This window comes from Lotus japonicus, chromosome 5, assembly GCF_012489685.1.
Source record: "Lotus japonicus ecotype B-129 chromosome 5, LjGifu_v1.2".
Classification (NCBI taxonomy): domain Eukaryota; kingdom Viridiplantae; phylum Streptophyta; class Magnoliopsida; order Fabales; family Fabaceae; genus Lotus; species Lotus japonicus.
Window position 1 is genome coordinate 48,490,049 of NC_080045.1, and position 20,012 is coordinate 48,510,060.

Consider the following 20,012-nt stretch of genomic DNA (forward strand, 5'->3'; position numbering starts at 1 on the left):
GGTTGAAATATTGAGAGGCCACTGTGTCTAGAGGAGCAATTGTGGCTAAACTCTTTTCGAAATTTTTCTTGCTGACGTAACCTGTCTCCGCTAAGTAGTAGCTCTGATCTGCTTGCACGTTCTCGACGACTCCATCTGCTTTCCAAATGGAAATACGTTGGTGCAGAGTTGAGGGCACTGCCCCCACGCCGTGGATCCATTCTCTCCCCAATAGCAGGTTGTAGTTGGCTTTTGAGGGCACCACGATGAACAATGTGGAACGGGCCACCGTTCCTACGGTTATGTTCATCATAATTGCTCCTAAAGAAGAACCTGTCTTCCCTTCATAGTCGGAAAGGACCATGTCGTGAGGGATTAAGTCTGCTTCAGTTTTGCCTAGCTTCTTGAGCATAAACTTAGGCATTAAATTGATCGTGGCCCCTCCGTCGACAAGAACTTTATTGACTCCTTTTTCGTCGACTTTGGCCCAAACGAATAACGGCTTCAAGTGGCTTTTCATCTGCTCCGTTGGCCTCTGGAAAATAGCTCTTTCGTCTTCGACGGATCCTTTTTGCATCACGTAGTAGCACAAGGGGTTGTCATCTGACTCCTCCTCGTCGTAGTAGTCTTCTTCATTCTCGGTGACCTCCGAGATCCTGTCGAATTCAGCGGGTAAGATAGACACTATGCAGATGATGTTGAGATCTTCCCCATCGCTATCATCGAAATCGTCGAGCATGTCTTCATCCTCGTCCTCAGCCACATCTTTCCCTTTTTCTTTGGCCGGGTTTGGGGGCACAACTGTTCCCTGTTTGATAGCATGGTCGAGCTGGTTGATGATTGACCCCACACTAGGTTCCTTGTGAGGGTTGTCTTCTGGCTTTATGTCCCATAATGAACGGAACTTACCGCCTCTTTCTCTCTCAGCTTTTCTTTTCCTCAGGAAACGTCTGAATTGAGTTCTAGTCATTTGCTTAGGAGCATAATAATTCCCAGAGCCATAGGAATAGTTCCGCGACACACGGGAATTGTTGATGTAAGATGACCCCTGGCCTAAGTCGATTTTCTGCCACTTGGGGTATGGTTTTGGTCTTGGGGGTGCTGGCCTAAACCATTGATTCTTTGGCAAACCAGCATCAGGGACATAAGTCTTGTCCTTGATTCTTGACCTCTGGCCTTTGTGGCCATCGAGTTCTTGATCCCTCTCAACCCACTCCTCGTGGGGATACTTCAACCTTCTAGACACAGGCATTTTGCTCTGGTAATGCCTCTTCATCTCAGAATCTTGATAGGCTTTAGCTGCTGACTTGTCGAAAACGGCACTACATCGAGGACAAAGCATGACCTCTTTCTCGCTATCTTTGCTTCGTGACAAAAACTCGACAAGAGTTTCCCCTGCCTTGGGGTAAACCTCCTCTAGGCTCACCTCTTTCACGACGTCTGGTTCTTCGACAGCCGTGTTTTCCTCCTTTGCCTCCTCGAGTGTCAGGCCCAGATTCAGCTTCTCAGAAATGTCAACCATGCCAATGTAGAAAGGTTCCACGTAATTGGCTTCAGCTACCTGCAGTGGGTCGGAGTCAATCTTCATTTGGCTTTTGGCTTTTTCGTCATACTTGAGCCTTCCCGAGTCCTATGCCCCCTGCACAAGATCCCTGAAACGAACACATTGTGAGGTCCAATGACCAAAAAAGTTGTGATATTTGCAATATTTCTTCCCCTTCCTTTGTTCAGGAGAAGGAAGTTTTTGGTCTTTAGGGACCACAAGCAAACCATCAGACACAAGTATATCATAGATTGCATCACATTTGGTCACATCAAAAGTATAAGTTTTCACAGCAGGAATCGTGTTCTTGGGGTTTTCCTCCCCAAGTTTGTTTTCACGTGGTTTCAATGCTTTACAAACATAAGGATCCCCTGGCTGAAGTTCAGCCAGATTGACATCATTTAAATCGACGTCTGCAGGGACTTCTCGATAGACACATGGATTTTGACATACTGAATCCGCGTCTATGTACGCTACCTTCTCCTTCTTTGGCCACTTAGTAGTCTTGGCCCTTTCCTCGGACTTTTCGGCCTTTAGTAATTCGATGTGCCTCACTCTATCTGCGAGTAAAGACATATCTCGAATATACTGAGTGTCGATTTTCTTTCTAATGGAATACTCTAGACCACCAGCGGCTAAGACAACTAGCTTGTGTTCAGGGACATGGGTGAAACATCGAGATTTAAGCATCCTAAACCTGTTTAGGTAATCATCAATAGACTCTGCTGGCTTTCTTTTAACACTAGCCAGATCCTTCAAACTTACTTTGCACTCTCCCCTAAAGAACTGTTCATGGAAAATTCTTTCCAACTGAGCCCATGTATGGACTGACCTAGGAGCGAGGGTGGTGAACCAGGTAAATGCATTCTTGGTTAAAGAACTCGGGAAGTACTTCATTTTTAAATTTTCATTGATGGCTAGGTCTCCTGCTTCGATTTGGTACCTGGCTATGTGTTCTACAGTGGACTCTCCTGAATCCCCCGAGAACTTAGTGAATTTGGGGACCTTCCAGCCTCGAGGAAGTTCTGATTCGAGAACCTCCTCTGTAAAGGCTGACACAAAATGGGGTCTATTCGCGAAACCCACGTTGAAACCATGTTGGTTCAACAGTTGCTCCACCACAGCAGCAACATTTTGTTGCCCCCCAGCGTTCTGGTGTCGAATTCTTTCTAGCACACCATCAGCGTGTTCTTCCCTGTTTACCATATATACATTTTGCAATGGCGGCTGCACTGCCTCGTACAAAGGGTTTGCCCTCATCTCTTGGTGTTGCGGCACCTGATAGCGCACAGGGGCAGGGACATGGTTAGGCAACGGGATTTGGTTGATCCCTGGCGCCGATTGGATCTCGACTGGTGCCCCCAGGGCTGTCGCCAAACGATCCATCTGTCGTGCCAAATGCTGATTATTGGCATTATTATTTTGGAGCACAGGGTTGATTAGCTCACCTATCTGTCGAGATAACATGTTAACCATTTCATGGTTACTATCATCTACTTGCTGCCTAATGGCTTGAAGTGAACCAGTGTTCATACCTGTAGATAAATAAATTTGTGAACTAGATCCAGGAATAGAAGGGCTAACTCGACTCCCCAAATTTAGCATTGTTCCATTTGCCCCAAAAGGGGGTATACCAAATGGAGGAACATTTTCAGGGAACGTCGAATACGTGCCTTGTATGCCTTGCATCATAGACGTAGGCATACCATAAGGCATGTTTTCCCTCGTAACTGTTGGAACAATTTGTGCCTGTACTGATGTAGATACAGACATTTCTGCAACTGCAGAAATTGCTACATTCTGGGTTGACATAGTGGTGCCATGCCCCATTCCAGTAGACACTTCTTCATTATTATTACCACTACTTCCCCCGGGACTACCCTGATTGCCCACGTTAGACCCTTGGGGGGAAGTCCTCCCTCGATTGCTTGCCATACTTATAGTCTTACCACTTCTCAGGCGCATATAAATCACAATCAAGGCAAGTAGCAAATACCAAATAGCATGCAGCAAACAAAACACACAAAACGCTTCTGTAAAACTTAGTTTTCACAAAAATTGTCCCACCAGGTGTGCCAATTTTTGTTTACACGGATTTTTGGTAAACAAATATCCTCTTAGTTCGACTAAAGGAAGTTTAGATTTCAGGGTCCTTTTGAGAAAACGCTTTGCCAAAGTGTTGTGTGTACATGAATGTGTTTTAGACAATAACAAGCAGCTCAGATGAAACTGGAATTTATTGAATACGAGTCGGTTACAAAACAGTCAAACAAACTAAAATAACATGAAAACTACATGAACTGCAGATTTCGACAAACAAACTGCACAGAAGAACTGGAAATCAACAAACTGAAATGCGGGGAAACTAAAGTGTTGGTTCTGCAACGTACTCCTTCATCATCACGTTTTGCTCCTTGAGTCTCATTGATGCGGACATTAGAGCTTTCTGGTGAATTTTTCAGAGTTTGAGTTGGGAACCTACTTTCTGAATTGGATTCTCCTATTTATAGAGTTTCGTGTTCTGCGTGTTAGTGGGTCTGGTTTCTCCCACGATCTGATGCTTGCTCCGGAAGTTCTGCGCATGGTGGTGGAGATCGTGTGCTTCAACTGCTCCAACCGTTTCCTGGCCATGTTTTCGACCATCGTGGGGGGAATTTGACTTGGTCAGTGTGGCACGTGTTACATGTGCCTGTGTTTAGCAGTAATTGTTGTTGTCGAGTTTTGCCGACCCATTAACTTGGTGCAACTTCCTCTTCCTTTCTTTAGTCAGAATTCGACTTCCTCGAGAGTTTTGGGCTGAATGCGTTTTTCTTTCTTGGGCCAAAATATTGGGCCAACAGAAGTCTACAAGAGTCAATAAATAAGAATAATGTAACGCTTGGAAGGCATACTTTGAGTAATGCAAATATAATTTCATGGTATTCAGAAATGAGAGAGTCTTCTCTTTGGTTCTTCATTGAACTTTTTATGACTTATAAAGGCTTGATCATCCATGTGGTTTCCTCAACACTTAGGGTCCTTGTTTTTTGTACTTAAGGGTTCAAGTTTTTTGTTTTGTATTTGAAATGCCTCAAGGGTTCAAGTGGATCACGAAACCTGATTCTTAGCTTTCTTTCGATGCGTATGATTCAATTGATTGTGGGTTCAAAGGTCTTCACCCTATTGGATCACTACAACATTTTGGTGATACAGCAACGCCTGGCCTTACTACGGATGAAAAACCGTTGCCTTAGGGGGCGTTTGGTAGAAGGGAACTTTAAACATTCCCGGTTAAGTAAGGTTGGGAATGTAACATTCCCATGTTTGGTACAAGTTTCAGAAAAATTATTCCCGGGTATTAAAGATTCTCAGGCATGCCATTTACATTGTTTTTCTCCAAACTTCATTCCCAAGTTCAAGAATGGGTATCTTACATTCCCATGGGAATGGAAGTTATTTCCCACTAACTTTTCTTTTTACTTCAAATTTTATATTTTTAAATATTTTAATTAAGAAATTATTAAGAACATACCCGGGAATGAAATTTATTAACCAAACACTTTTTTAAGAAGATGCCCGGGAATAACATTCCCATCAAAATATTCCTAGGATTAAGATTCCTGGGTATCATTTTCTAAAACCTCTAACAAACGCCCCCTTAGGCATCATTTGGCCACGGTTTTCTGTTTTGTTGTTTTTGTGCATAAAAAAAATTCGCATTCCGCGTCGAGAACAGTTTTTTCACATTTATTTCAGGATACATTTGTAAAGCCGTTCCAGATAGGCATATCATTCTCATAATCTGTTTAAAATTCATTACTGAATAAACGTTCCTAAAAATCATTCATGAATAAACGTTCTCTAATATTTTACTAAATAAAAATAACAAAAACTTTTATCATCTGAAAAACAAAAGCCAATAAAAACCAAAAAGCCATAATTATTCTCAATCTCGAGTTCACGACTCTCTCTCACGAAATTGCGACTCTCGTCTCCCATCGCCGCCGCGCATCGGTGATCGATCTTCACCGCCGTGAGCCACCGCGACACCAGCGACCCTCGCCGATGTTGAAGACGAACAAACTCCATCGTTCTTATACCTTCGTTCCAGGTATTAGATCTCTCTTTCTCACTCATCCCTCTTTCCCTAGGGTTTTCATTTTTGCTTAGATTTTGAATCTCTGGTTCCAATGTGTGTGCATCTTCATTCCTTTTAATCCTTTTGTTTTCCTTGTTAATTTTTATATCTTCGGTAAATCAGGGAAACGTGAGATCCATTCAGAATTGGCTAAGAGAAAATTCACTATGGTAATAACTGCACAACATTTGGGGTTTGTATCACCATTTTTCTTGTTTAAGGCTTGGATCCTCTAATGGTAATGCTACTAATGATTCTTTGTTGCTCAGACATGGTTGCATATTGACACCATTCTCTTACAATTTTTCATGAAGGGGTTTTGATGGCAATGCTTGCTGCAATAGCCAATAGCTAGTATTTAATTTTTTTGTTGCAATGTGGTTTGCAGCTCTTTGATGCTAGACCTTTATTGATTGTGGTTGAGGATGTCGAAAGTGACACCCTTGTAACTCTTATTCTAAATAAGCTTCATGCTGGAATCAAGGTTTGTTTTTCCAGTTTGTAGCAATACATTTTGGTACCTAATTTTGTATTTTTAGTGCTTCTTGTTTGGTATTGTATGTGTAGCTTAGTATTTTTGCTTGCGTATGTTATTGTTCATTGTTATTGAATAGGAGTATTGGTTACATGATATGCTAGCGATTGAATAATGTATTGCTTTGTTTAAGCAGGGTAGAGCTTCCATGAGTTATGCATGGGGCGTCTATCGTCAAATACATGGCTTCGTTTAAGCAGGGAAGAACTTCCAGTCTATCACTCAAGAAAATTCCTATGTTGATCCCTCACACGGGTAACATTTTCTTTTCCAATATGTGCCTTGTAAGATTTTTGCGATTGAATAATGTTTTGGTTTGAGCTTTGGGTTTCTCTCCTTGTTTAATTTCGTCTTCTTTTTCTTCAGGTTATCAAAGGCATTGTTGATGGCTGCAAGCAATCTGATTGTGCTCTTTTAGGAGGATTGGTATTAAAATAGTTCGTAGCAATCTGATTGTGCTCTTTTAGGAGGATTGGTATTAAAATAGTTCGTAGTTTTTTCTTTAAATCTCAGTATCTAATTGAATTCATGTGCTTGTATTTCATACTCACAATCTGATCAATTCAGGTTAGACACTATGAATTAACTGGACCCTTCATTGCTGAAATACCATTTTTTTACCGCAAACTTTGATAGTTTTCAATGTTGAGAGGACTGAGGTGGATGATTGGATATGTATAAGAAAAGATATGGAATGATTTGGTCTAATGAAATGCATAGGCTTCGTTGAGAAGATATTGATAGTTTGGCAGAAGATAGTAAGGCAGTAGCCAAGCACACAGATAGTCCCAATGTAAGGATGGGTTTTCTATACTTCATTTTCCCTGTCAAACTAGACTATGCAGAATTTGAGATTTTGAATATTTTATTTTCCCAAAAGCATCAGGCATTTGAATGAAGATGTGCTTCTTTCAGAGGCTGTGCAGGATTTGGTGTCCAAGGTTCGTTTTCATCCCTTTGATATTGAATTACATTATCTATTTTATTTCTTTCTATCTTTACTTTTTTTTCTTATTAATTATATGCTTAAATACTATTTGTTGGTGCATGCCAGTAGTTGTTTCACTGTGTTTATAGCTAGTCATTTCTTTAGTTTGCTACGCCTTTGGAGAGACATTATGGAGGAAGAAACAGAACTAGAAATCAAGAAATGAACCACTACTGGTATTTGCAAATCCCTAAAACTTGCATCTTCTCTACCTAATACTAATAATGTTTAAGTTCACTATCTCAAATGTTGCTAACTAGCATTGTTGTTAACTAGAGGTATTTGTCTTCTTGGATGATGTTTTGGCTGAGGAATAGTCTTAACTAGAGGTATTTTGACTTTGTTTCTTGGTATTAGAATGATTGGGCTCACGTGATTGTGGCTTATTAAAATATTTACTAATTTATGTTACTTTCTTTTAATGGCTAATATATTTTTTTTTCTTCAGACTAACCTTTTCAAGGAATTTTGCTGAAAATTGAACACTCAGGTTAGTTTCTCTACTTCTCTGATCTCGCATATGGCATAGAGCACATAGAGTCCATTAGGACAGACCAGTCAGTTAACTTTTAGTTGTTTACGTTTTGCTAAATTTGAGATTATCTAGCAGTGTTTATCCTGTGTCAATTATAACTACTAACTGCACTGCAGCTTGCTGCTTGTATATATCTGTCAAATTTTGAAATTGTTGATATTGAAATAGTTGTAATTGTTTGGTTCTTGATCATTTTTAAGCATGACAGTCATGGTTTTTGTTAATAACTGAGCATCAACCTACACTTTGTGCCTCCTGATACATTCACCGATAAGATTGCTACAATCATATGCATTCTTGAAATTCTTTTCATCACCGTTAATATATGTTAAATAACTATTATACTATTTCATGCATCCTTCGCTCTACTATGCTTTGCTGTGGTGATTAGAGTAATGTGTAGTATTTTGAGTAATTTTATATTTCATCACATGTTCTCAACCAATCATAACCTTGCTTAGTAATTCCACTATTGCTGCAGGACACTGCCAATAGTTCTTCTTAACTCTAAAAGGGCTGGAGTCAAGTTTTCCTTCTTCAAGATTGCTTGTCTGGTAGGTGATGTTCTGCTCCTAAATACTTTTCAGTTTTCGCATATAGTCTATTATTCAATTAACTAATATGTGTACATGACCATTCTATATAATATACTACATGACTCTAGTTTTGGGGTTGGTTATCTGATGTAGCAGATAGCAGAGTTTTTGGGGTTGGTTCATTTGCAATACTATCCAGGATTAAATTCTGTGTTTTCTGATAGGTACATTTAGTATAATTAGGTTGGTAACAGAACACTAGTTCAGGGTCTTTTGGCATTGGGAGGCTTGGAAGATCCTTGAAGTTCTGTTGTTGTGTTTTGTAATCAAGAGGGATTTCACTATTTTCAGCAATGAAGATGCTAGTTCCTACCATATTCTTACTTTGGTTTGCTTAGTGTTGAACAGTTGTCATGCCTGCCTAGTAGAAGCTGAAACATGACAACTAGTTTATTTTCTTATTCTAAGTCTGGTAATTGAATGTAAACTATTCATGTTCCCTTGTACAAAAGAAAGGCCACAATCATGGTGCGCCGAGACGTATTTTCCCAATACTTCGTCACGTGAATTAGGATGATTTGGCCATCATTTTTCACTATGCTTCTTTATTGAATGTAAGTTTTTTTTATTCTTCTTACACATGTTTTATGTACTCAGTGACTGATATTTTTTTTTTGTAGCAAAATGATGATGGCATGATGGTGGAAGAAGATGATGCTACACTTTGATGGTGGAATTTGTTGGTTTGAATGCTGTTTTAATTTGGCCAAAAATATTGTCGATCATTAGAACAATTTGCATCTTGTAGTTTGGATCTTTAGTTTATTAATTTGGATTCTAATGTATTAATGTTGATGGATTATTACGTGGATTCAAAGATGATAATGATTGACAGTATCTTTTTTGTATTCTATTAGCAATTATAATTGTTATTAACATTTAATGATTTTAGTATTTTCAAAAAAGAAACTGATTAAATACATTAGAAAAATATTTCTTATGAATCTCCTCATATCAATAAAAGACCAATTTCCTTATAAATAAAAACAGAAGACCATTTTTTATTAATTATTAACCAAAAAAAAATTATCTTATAAAATAGAACATTTCCAACCTCGCTGTAAAAAACCGTTCTCATAGGTACCAAAGAGAACGTTTCTGGTATAGCAAATGCTAATGCTACACTTTAAGATTTGTTCTCAAACACATAAGAGAACGCTTTTTTCTAGTCATGTACCAAAATGCCCGGGAAAGCGTTTCCGTAGGAAAATTAGAAAAGCGTTTCCGTATCACATCAAAGGCTACGTTTTGACCCCATGTGTTGCACTATGTGATGAAAAACGTTCTCTTAGGTTTTAGCAACGCCTCAGACGACCACACTTGCAGAAGCGTTTCGGAAGCTAAAGGCAACGCTTTTTTAGGATTAGGCTACGTTTTTTGGGCGTTGCTGTAGACCCAAAATGTTGTAGTGGATTCATATCAATATGTTACGAAATTTAGACTAAATAAGTTTCAAGTTCGTATAGGTTGTTCATCTTTGCGATTAAAGATAACACACATAAAAGAGCAAGGGCACAATATCGCTAAAGTAATATAGGATTGTACGTCCAAGTTATCAAGGGACCCAACAAACTAAAACTAGGGGTGATTTCATAGTTCAGGAAAATAACAATTGAAGGTTGTGGTGTGTGAATCATGCAAACTAGCAAGACAAATAACAAGATAGAGAATCTGAATAAAAAAGCCTCAAGATTACAAAGTAGTTGGATCATCGATCTCCCCTTGATTTTATATATGTTATCCCTAGTTATCTATATGTCAACTAACCCGTGTGCCGACACTAACATGTGAGTCTAAGAGATGAGTCATATTTACTTCACATTAGTGCCGGTGCTAGTCGACACTTTGTTGCTCGGTAAAATTAGCGATGGTTGGGAACTGCCGCTAATGTATTAAGGGCGAAGACGCTAGGTTGACCAGTGATATTAGCGTCGGTTGGGAACCACCATTGTTAACTGTGAGCCGAGGCCAACACTATAGTTTAGTGGCCCTGAATTTTAATTAATCGAACTTTACGCCGGTTTGACCGATGCTAAAGAGCAAACACTAATGCAAATTTTTGACGCTAAAAATAAATATTATGTTTTTTTTTTGTAGTGAACAAGCTCTTGACCAATTCTAACCAATTCTTAAATATGCCGGTTTTTTTAGCTAACTAAACTGGTCAGTCAACCGATCCCCGGTCGGATCAACTAGTCCGATTTGATTTTCACTAGTAAGTAAAACATCTCTGAGCTAATGCGGAGTTCAATAAATTATCTTAGATTAATTGGAGAACCTCATCCCTTAAAATTTTCAGATCTTAATTATTTTGACATAAAATATATCATCGAACAGATATCTTGGCGTCCAATAATCGCTTTTACATGCATTTTAGGTAGACAGCAAATCCCTTAAAATAATGGATATTTTTCTCAAAAGCTAGGACATGAAGCTGTCATTGTGCCCGATCCAAGAATTCTTTTATGGTTTGCATAGATGTATTGTGATATGTATAATAGGTCTGTATCATTGTTGACCCTTGATATAATAATGTTATCTCCCTCTTTTTATATATGTATGTTTTGTTTACTGAATCCTATTTAATTTGATTATTGATACAGTAGTAATTTACATGGTTTTTTTACAGAAAGCTATTATCTAAGGAAACAATTTTATTTAAATCAGAAACATCTACATCCTAATCGGACAATTTTATTCTTTAAATAATTTTTTTTCATCCACAATTCAAACCTAAAATCTTAGTAAAAAAATTAAATATGTATATCACTTAAACTAATCTGTCGTGGATTAGTAATCTACATATTTGAAAGTATATATAAATTGAAGTTGTACTTTAATAAGGTGTTCATTCTTAAAAAAAACAAGTTATTAATATGAGGGATTTGCTAACATATTTCAACTTAGGGGCGTTTGGTAGGAGGTTAGGAATTAGATTTACGGGAATATGAGGTATGGGTAATGAGATGCCCATATGTTTGGTATCAGAGATGCCCATGTTTAGAGTTTTTTATTTTGTTATATCTGATAGTTATGAGACTAATTCTTTAAAAACTTAAATTACATTAATTGGATATTTCTCTCCTATGAACATCTTTAATGCAAGTTGCTAATTGAGTTGCTTAAACACTATTCTGGTGGGCCTAAACTGCCACATATGATTTAAGCAACGTTGTTTAAATGCTCCAACGTAACTAGATTAAGCAACCCCCATTGGAGATCCTCTAACAATTTTTTTTTATAACATCTTAAGGACTGAACCATAAACAACTAGATGATTAAAGAATTCATTTACTAACAGTTATATTAGACATTGTTGGAGTGTTGGTAGTTGGTACTCCTAATTACTTTGGAGAATATGGAATGGCTCATGAAATTAATATTCCAGCGAGCATTTGATTTTACCAAACTAAATGACAAGGGCAATAAAACTAATGGGCCATAAACGAAACTCCATCAACATGCACATGGGCTTGTCCCTCTCACTCACTTAATTATGAGCCATATATAAAAATTCAACACCTTCCTCATCCAGCTGAGACATATTGATCATTATGCATAGTACAATTAATTAAAACACAACTAACTAATAAATGAGATACAAAGAATCTCTCAAGGGAACAAAATATCAAATATGCATTGAAATTCAAGGTATACGAGACTTAGCACACAACAATCATGACAGAGTGGAAGGATCACACAATAAACAAGCCAGGCTAGTATATAGGTTAAGTTTATTGCTTCTTGTCCATTACAAATGTCCCCATAGGCTTAGGCTCCTTAATATTAAAGTTGAATCTATATACGAACAAGAAAGAAAAAAAAAAAAAACAGACATCCAAACTAAACAAACACTTCATATATCTTTTTTATAGGTCCACTTTGGTGCAGGACTCTGATATTGGATATGTATTATGACACCAGCTCAGCTTCTGTTTTTGCATTTCTCCATGGCTCTTGGTGCTGAAAGATTAAAGATGCCAATATTAGAATAGCAAGAAAATAGCATGTGTGTTTGTGAAAATGTTTAGTAGTCATCAAGTGAAATGAAATGAAAAGAAAATTAGAAGTGTATTGAGAGATGATGATGCATACCAAGACCAATTGCTTCTGATCCTTTCATTATTCGCAGGCGTTTGCATGACCCAACAAACATCCTTCAATAAATTAAATAATTAAGGTTAATTTCATGATTTATGAAATTAATTAAAATAAGACTGAAGGCTAGTAAAACATGTATTTGTCTAGTTTCAGACATGGATAGTGCAGATATTCAAAATGAGCAAAGGTTAACCATACCAAAATGGTTAAAATTCAAGTAAAATCAATCACAACTATTCATCATGTATAATTATTGTAAGTTAAAATTATATTGAATAATGTATATAGTTGGAGAAGAGAGCTTACTCCCATGGGACATCTCCCACGAGCATCCAGTCACCATCCTTATCTTCATAGGTTGGCACATACTCAGAACTGTTAAGAAGGTCCATCAACTTGCTCTCATTCATGAAGTCTATCATTCCTTGGGCCCCATAGTTACCTTCATTAGTCCCAATACAAACACATAAATTAATCAATCATGTGAACTGTACTAATTTAATATTCTTCTACTCCTACTAAAATCGTATAATTAGAATGTAACAATCCCGATGATGGATCCAAGTCCAACATGCACAATTAACAACCCATGGATCAAGGATCTAAATCTTTATTTTAATAATAGATCTTTAGTTGGTATTCTATTTCTTGTGATTATCTTCTTATTACTTATATGCCTCATTGCATCATGAAAATTCTTCTATTGATTCTGAAATCTCATGAGCTAGAATTAATTTTGAGGAAATAAAAGCTGATGCAAACATGGTGATCGGTTGTGGTAAAAAAGTGGCTTTGAGGGAAACATAATGGAAATATTATAGATGAGGCTTTTGGTGTATTATACTAACCCATGGTGAAGGAGCTGAACATTTTGGCTAAAGCATCAGACAGCTCTTTGTAGCTTTTGTACATTGTCAAGTCCACCTTGCGAAGGTAAGGTGCTCCATCCATGGAAACTTTGACAAATGCCCCACCAGCAGTGCTGCTTGTTGTCTTCTCAGTGCCTTGATCCTCATTGTTCACCTTCTGTACCATCATGTTCTTCCTGTATGATCTCACTGGTGGCCAACCAACTACTTGAGCCCTGAAATTTTAATCCAAATCCTCATCAATCCATTTCTCTCTTTCATTTGGTCATCTAAATCACATAGAAGTTCAAAATTTACATTCATAAGCTTTGGAACTCTAATAAAGTAGTAAACTATGGGAAATCATTTATAAACATATCCACATAGTCCATATATCCAACATACACCTAGAGTAAGAAAGAAATAAAAGAAAGAAGTAATAGATCCGGCATACAGTAGAAAAGAGATATAGAGAGAAAAATAGGATGTTGTTGGATGTTTATACTGCTTATATGTTCAAGTATCGTTCATGTAAACTTATTTATCACAAACTACTTTATAAATACTAAGCAATATACACTATCTATTTTATTGCTGAATTTTAAACAAAAGTAGAATATAATTTTGAATATCTCTAAGAAATGAATATTATTAGAAAAAAAATGGAGAAAAGAGAATGATGCTAATAAGCATTAAAAAATTGCACACCAACTTAATACTTAGGGTAAAAAAGAAAAGTAATGATTTGGTGACATCTCTGCAAACAGAAGCATGCAGGGACTTTTAAATATGAGAGAAAAGTGGGAAAAAGAACTTACTTAGCTGGTGGCTTGGCAGGGTCCTTAAGGAGGGTCTTCTCCTTTGAAACATTCTTCACATCATCATTCAGATCTTCCTTGGATTGAAGGTTAAGCTTCAGATCAACTGTCTCAGAGAACCCTCTCTTCCCATTGGACCTTGGAGTTTCCACCTGATCAGAGCCACCGCCGCCACCACCACCACCGGGCAAACCCAGGCATAGTTCAGTCTCCTTCAAGTTCAAATCATTCTGCACCTTTCCCAACAAAGTAGCCATTTTTGGCTTCTCAATGAATCTGAAAGTGCTTTTCTTAGCACCAGATTTTCAATAAGAGGAAAATAAAAACTTTTTCTCTTCCCCCTAATTCTCTCAAAGTGTTTTCTCCTTTGGGTATAGTTCCCGTTCCTTTGTTGTATCTTCTTCTATTATAATGCACCTTGGTTTGGCTATATATGCTAGAAGAGAGAGAAACTGATGAGCCCTTCAATTATGGGACTTTAAGAGGAGCTTGTGTTTGTGTGGCTGCATGCCCATTTCATATCAGGTTTGGGGCCTCTTGCATGCTGACACGTGGAGATATGCGGAACGTTGATCTTTGCAGTAGGGGGCAGGTAAACGGATTTCAGGTACCTATTCAAGTGGAATAATGAACTCTTGTATGTCTCCCCAGTATTCTAATAATTCTTTGTTGTAATTTTCAAATCACATGCATGGCACCTGGGTCTTGCTATTTTCCCATCTTCTATTGTCCTCTCATATAAGGACTGGTTTAGCTATCTAAAATAGTAACTATGAAAAACAAGTCATTCACCATCGATTTCACCTTTACATTGTAGGAAAAAAAAAAGAAAAAAAAATTGAATGAAAATGAGAAGAAAGAGAATGTTAAATACTTAGATGTGAACATATCGAAGTTGATTGTGTATTATTTCTCAATTTTATTTACCGTAAACTAAGAAAAATATGATTTATAAATAAAAATTGCTTCTTTGTAAATTAATTTTAACCTATACTTAAGGAACATATTGTAAATCACATATTAAACCTCTCTTGCTTTCCCTCTCCAGCTTTCTCTCCCCTCTTTACTCTAAGGCTTCCTTGGACCGCGGCGGCAACCCCCTCTGCTCCTTCTCCTTTCATTTTAGATCTCTCTTTCACTTTCTCCGGGCTTCAGTGAGTTTCCCACCCCTAGTTCGCTTGTGCGATGGTTCTTCACTCCCTCTGATCTAGTTCTAATATGGCGTTCTTGGCTCTCATGTGCTGCTCGGAGATGGGTTTCCCCATTTAGATCATGGGATCGGCCCCATTCTAGTCTCCCCTCGTCTTGGTGTCGCTCTCCTCATTAGATAAGTTAATTAGTGAATCTTGCTTTCAATTGTTGTCGTCAGGGACTCTCCGTGTGGGTGTGTCTCTTGGCTCCTCACTCCGTTGTTGCTCCTTCATGCTTCGCTTGCGCCGTTGATCGATTAGTTCGGGTTTTCTTGGCTAAGGTGTTTTGGGGTTGTCCCGTTACGCTGCGGAGTTTTGGGTTTTTGGTCAGGGTGCTTGTGATGTTGGGCGTTTCTTTGCAACGGTTAAGCTTGGTGTCGGTGCTTCGGCTAGGCCTAGTTTGGGTCGAGTCTAGCGGTGGTGGCTGTGTCGGCAAGGTTAGTTGGGGTGTTGGTGAAGGCAGAAGTTCTTCTTGGAGTGGTGGTTTGATTGGTGTCTTTCTAGGCCTGTGGGCTTCTCCGAGCTTCCTTTCCTTATCTTTCATTGGTGCTAGCAAGGCCGTTGACGCTATGGTCGCCTTCCAACCTTGACGGTTTTTTTCTTCCTGCTGGTACTGATGGGTTTCTTCTTGAAAGATGTTGGGTCTGGATGTGGTCAGGAGGCAATGCTGATGATGGTGTTTTTGTTTTGCTCGTGGTCCTTTATTTCTACGTTATTGTTGCTCTTTTCTTTATGTCTTTATTTCGTAAACTTTGGATCTCAGCTCGATCTGTGGCGTCTGCTAGTTTCTGTTGGTGGGGCTTTTGGTTTGCATGGCTGGGTTGGTGGTTCTCTTTTAATAAAATGGGGATCTTTCTAGCGATATAGATGCAAGGGTTTTCGGTGTTAAAGCATATAATGCTTGTGGGGTTTTTAGAGGTTATTGAGAGGTTTTTGCTGCAGTGACTAAGCTTGTTGTCAGCTTTTATTGACATAATTACTGTATCCATGTTGAGAAGAGATGTTTCTCATTTTCAAAAGAGTGTTAGTAGTAAGAACAATATTTGTGAATGGACAAATTGTTAACATGGTCTACCATAGAATTATTATGTATTTCTATCTTTAATTTACAAGAATGCATATATAATTTGCAAAATTTATAGGGATTAAAATTTTTCCATACCATCTTGACTGCCGCTTTCTCTTATAATTGAGCGATAAGCGGTTGTTTAGTGTAATAAATGTTATATCTATAATCTATAATATATATAAAAGCAAAGTTTTGCAGCCTTGGGGGCAAAAAAGTCCTTCAGCAATTTATTCCAATATCTATGAGAGCTGGGTATGGATATTTTTGTAAAAAAGTCATTTTATTTCACTCAGGTTTGATCTCAGCCGTTCATTCATATCAATTTCATTCATTCTTTCATTCAATGGATTTATTAAATTAGTGAAATACTTTTCAGTTTCAAAAATGTAAACAGACGCTTCCCCTTTCACCTTACCTTCTTCCTTTTCTCCTTCTCTCAGCCGTTTCTAGGTTTCAAGTCGTTTAAAACCTTCTCTCAAACACACTGCTTTTCCGTGTCTGCCTCTGATTTCAGGACCTCCTCGACACCCTCCCTCGCCCTTCCACCGCCGTCTGGAAAACCTTCATCATGGGCTTCATCTGCGACCGGGTGCCAGGGTTTTCATACTCGATTTGGGTTTTCCTGCAATTTTTCAGGTTGGTTTCTCTTTCTCACATCTGTGATTCGTTCTTCCTCCAAGCATCCATTTGTTCCCTTTGTTTTTTTTCCCAGTTCGTGATGGAGATGATTTTTGGCTAAGCAGATTTGATTCAAATTGTTCACTGTGATTCCTGTCCTGCAGATTTGGTGCGCCTTTGCTGGGATTATGGGGTTCCAGTTTGTGCTTTGGTGTCGTTCTTCTATGTTGTTCTTGATTGTGGTATTGAATTTTCTTTCATGAACCAAAAACACAATTTTCCTTAATTTTTTTCATGGTTTTCTAGACTTTTTAGACAGTGATTGGGTTTGGATCTCTTGATGACATGAAAAGGCCTCAGCTACTGTTTTACCTTGGTATTATATATGTTCTCTTGGAGTAAAAAATGCAGGATGTTATGGCTCATTCTACAGAAGTAGAATTTATTGCAGCAACAGTTGTAAATCAATCCTTATAGTGTTTTTACAGTTGAGTTTTTTATTTGAGTTTTTAGTTTTTTTCTTTTTTTTTATAATTTTGGACATGAGAAAGTAAGGGTCTGTGGCTAAGTTGTGTTACATTGCATCTTGATGTTCATTCGAGAGAACTGGTGAAGGGGCAGGGGCTTAGTGAGTGGGGGAAAATTATTCTCTTCTATAAGGTAACCTCCCAAAATCTGCATTATTGTGTGTCTTTTAAGATTTTTATTTCCATCTTGGTTTAATTGGTGTAGAATTATCCAAGTTCATTCTCATTATATGCTTCACTTTGATGCTTATTCAAGAAAATTGTCTATATAAAATGACAATCACTGTATAATTAAGTAATTGTTATTTCATGAATTATTACTCTACAGTTTCATTTCTTCCATAACGGCTGATTTCAATCTTGCCAAATTACAAGTTATTTTCATTGAATTGTTATTATGATAGTTAATATAGCAAAGAAGCCTTTGATAGCTTAGGCAGTTTCAAACGGCATTACTTTTTATAATAATTGCCAATAAGTGGCATTCCTTTTAAGTATCTTACATTAATAGGCATTTGCATCAACATTTTTATTGCTATTTTGGCATTTTATTTGTGTGACCTACACCAGTATTTTGGCATCTTAGTGTTTATAATCATTCAAGTTAGCGAAACTAATGCACGGCCTAATACCTATTTTCTATGAACAGTTTAATTACCTATGTTATTGGTTGTGTAGGCTGAACCTAAAACAGATGAAGTATATGATCAGACAACTTTGCTTCCTGAAGCAGATGTGAGTGCGCTCTGACTTAGAATTAGAGTAAGAGAGTCCTACTGCTAACCTTATTTTAAAATCTTTTATAATCTTATTTCAGTTTGAAGTATCATTTACTAATTATAGAACTTGATCCACATTGTCAATTTCCCTCCCAGACAGAGATTGTGGTATCGCATCATAAAATTTGTTCTTTTCTCACTAGCTTTTCTTCTTTGCAGATATTGTTTCTGCAACCACAACTTTTCTTTTTGCAGATATTCTGTCTGCAATCGATCTCATCCCTTTGTTGCTTCAATATTCTATAAATGCTTCTCCTGGATGTTCCCAGTTGCATTGTTTTGGATTCTCTTTGATTCTACATGCTTGGGTGATCAAGTAGCCAATTAAGGTTTGAATCTTATCTTGGTGTCTTCAATCCATACCATATTTTTCAACAGTGATGTAATTAGAGTAAATGAAACTCCTATACTTTATCCCTTTTTTCCTCATTATGCTTGCACATGCTCTTGACTTGCTTTTTGCTATGATTCCTAAATTCGTTAATTTGCTTTCAGAAAATGTTACTATACAGCATACAATAAGGTCTTAGTAGAGAGTGGAATGGAGGAATGTGCTACCCTAAATTTATGAGTTGTATCACTACCAAGAATGGTTATTTATTTTCAAGTTAGAGGGAAGAAAATAGGAATCACATAGCCATGCTGTTGGATTTTTATTTTGGTTTTGACATTCATATTAAGCATATGCATGATGCATCTGAATTTTAACATAGTGATAAAGCTAATGAATGAAAGATTAAAAAAACACATGATAGTAGCTTCTTGGTTTTGATTGAATATGTTTCTGTTTATTTTTATTTTCGCAATTCCAAGAATCAAGTCTCAAATCTAAATGCTAATCTAACTGTTGCAAGGTTTTGGATTCTCTGATTCTGCATGCTTGGTAGAATGAGTTGGAAATTAAGGTGGTGAATCTTATCTTGGAGCCTTAAATTGATATCACAACCAGCTATATTTTTCAAGAGTGTGGTTCAAGTGTATCATCTTATCCGAACTAAAGACAGATGTTCTCAGGAACGAAAAAAGTAGGAGTAACGAAGAAGATAAATGAGAATGGATATGAGAATTCTTACTGAATGTACAAGTTGCTGCATTGTTGTCTCCCACCAAGGTATGAATCATCCGTCTTTTTACTTTTTTCACCTTTGTTATTTCTTTCCTCTTTCACTCCCATTCCATGTTATGTTTTTTTTTTGTTGCCTTCTTTGAAGTTTTATTTTTCAGCCTATGCATTCCCAAGACTATTCACAAGTACAATGCTTATAAGGATGTTGGTCTTTCTACTTACTGATTATATGATGAATTAGAATTATGTGAGCAGAGAGAGAAGGCTGGGACAGAAAAATGCTAAAATGAGTTATTTTAGATTGCAAGAACGTCAATCTTTCCAGAACAAGAAAGTAAAGTTCTCAGCCAGCAGAGGCAGCATCAAAGTGAAGGACAAGAAAGTAGTGGACAGAAAGATTCATATGTACAGGTTATTGTTGTTGATTCTCAAGAGGATGATAGTACGGATAATTGAAGCGCATAAGCTTTGTTGAGTTCAACACTACAGGTTTTGGTTAAAATCTGATGGCTAGAATGGTATATGTGGAGGGAGAAGGATTATGGAAAAATTGTCAAGGCATGGCACTGCCCATTAAGGTTATCCAAAGGCCTAAGTCACTTGATTTAGGAGTGCAATTCTCTAGCAGCCCTGATGAGCCAGCCACTGAGGGAGCTATGATCAAGTCTTCAAGAATTGGTGCTTTGGAAAACATACCAAAGAA

The 20,012-nt window shown here is 37.5% G+C and overlaps 1 protein-coding gene and 2 long non-coding RNA genes across 22 annotated transcripts; 2 read left to right on the forward strand and 1 right to left on the reverse strand.

Moving 5' to 3' along the window:
- Positions 1-5,367: 5,367 nt before the first annotated feature.
- LOC130717834 (uncharacterized) lies at positions 5,368-9,141 on the forward strand. Of its 14 annotated transcripts, none has more exons than XR_009012429.1 (10): positions 5,368-5,612; positions 5,763-6,123; positions 6,311-6,429; positions 6,541-6,967; positions 7,061-7,115; positions 7,268-7,338; positions 7,439-7,491; positions 7,611-7,652; positions 8,179-8,251; positions 8,914-9,141. It is a non-coding gene; the product is annotated as an uncharacterized LOC130717834 (long non-coding RNA). The 14 variants fall into 14 exon arrangements; XR_009012426.1 differs by having other exon boundaries at positions 5,370-5,612; positions 7,229-7,338; XR_009012430.1 differs by having other exon boundaries at positions 5,374-5,612; positions 7,090-7,115.
- A 2,769-nt stretch (positions 9,142-11,910) lies between these two features.
- Positions 11,911-14,529, reverse strand: LOC130718346 (auxin-responsive protein IAA14-like). The gene is made up of 5 exons (XM_057568927.1): positions 14,061-14,529; positions 13,243-13,478; positions 12,701-12,836; positions 12,389-12,450; positions 11,911-12,256 (listed from the first exon to the last, which is right to left on the reverse strand). Exons 1-5 carry the CDS (start codon positions 14,315-14,317, stop codon positions 12,219-12,221), a joined length of 729 nt encoding a protein of 242 aa, XP_057424910.1. The 5' UTR covers positions 14,318-14,529; the 3' UTR covers positions 11,911-12,218.
- A 2,158-nt stretch (positions 14,530-16,687) lies between these two features.
- LOC130717332 (uncharacterized) lies at positions 16,688-19,691 on the forward strand. 7 transcript variants are annotated; one of them, XR_009012301.1, is made up of 5 exons: positions 16,689-16,955; positions 17,102-18,226; positions 18,403-18,572; positions 19,098-19,354; positions 19,455-19,691. It is a non-coding gene; the product is annotated as an uncharacterized LOC130717332 (long non-coding RNA). The 7 variants fall into 7 exon arrangements; XR_009012304.1 differs by having other exon boundaries at positions 19,468-19,691; XR_009012303.1 differs by having other exon boundaries at positions 19,551-19,691.
- The last annotated feature ends 321 nt before the right edge of the window (positions 19,692-20,012 follow it).

Excerpts from the sequence above, each read along its gene's own strand:
- LOC130718346 (XM_057568927.1), bottom strand. The coding sequence starts at position 14,317 with ATGGCTACTTTGTTGGGAAAGGTGCAGAATGATTTGAACTTGAAGGAG. Across the intron at positions 12,451-12,700 it reads GTGGGAGATGTCCCATGGGA|GATGTTTGTTGGGTCATGCA; the intron begins GTAAGCTCTCTT and ends AATTTATTGAAG. Across the intron at positions 12,257-12,388 it reads ATCAGAAGCAATTGGTCTTG|CACCAAGAGCCATGGAGAAA; the intron begins GTATGCATCATC and ends TTAATCTTTCAG.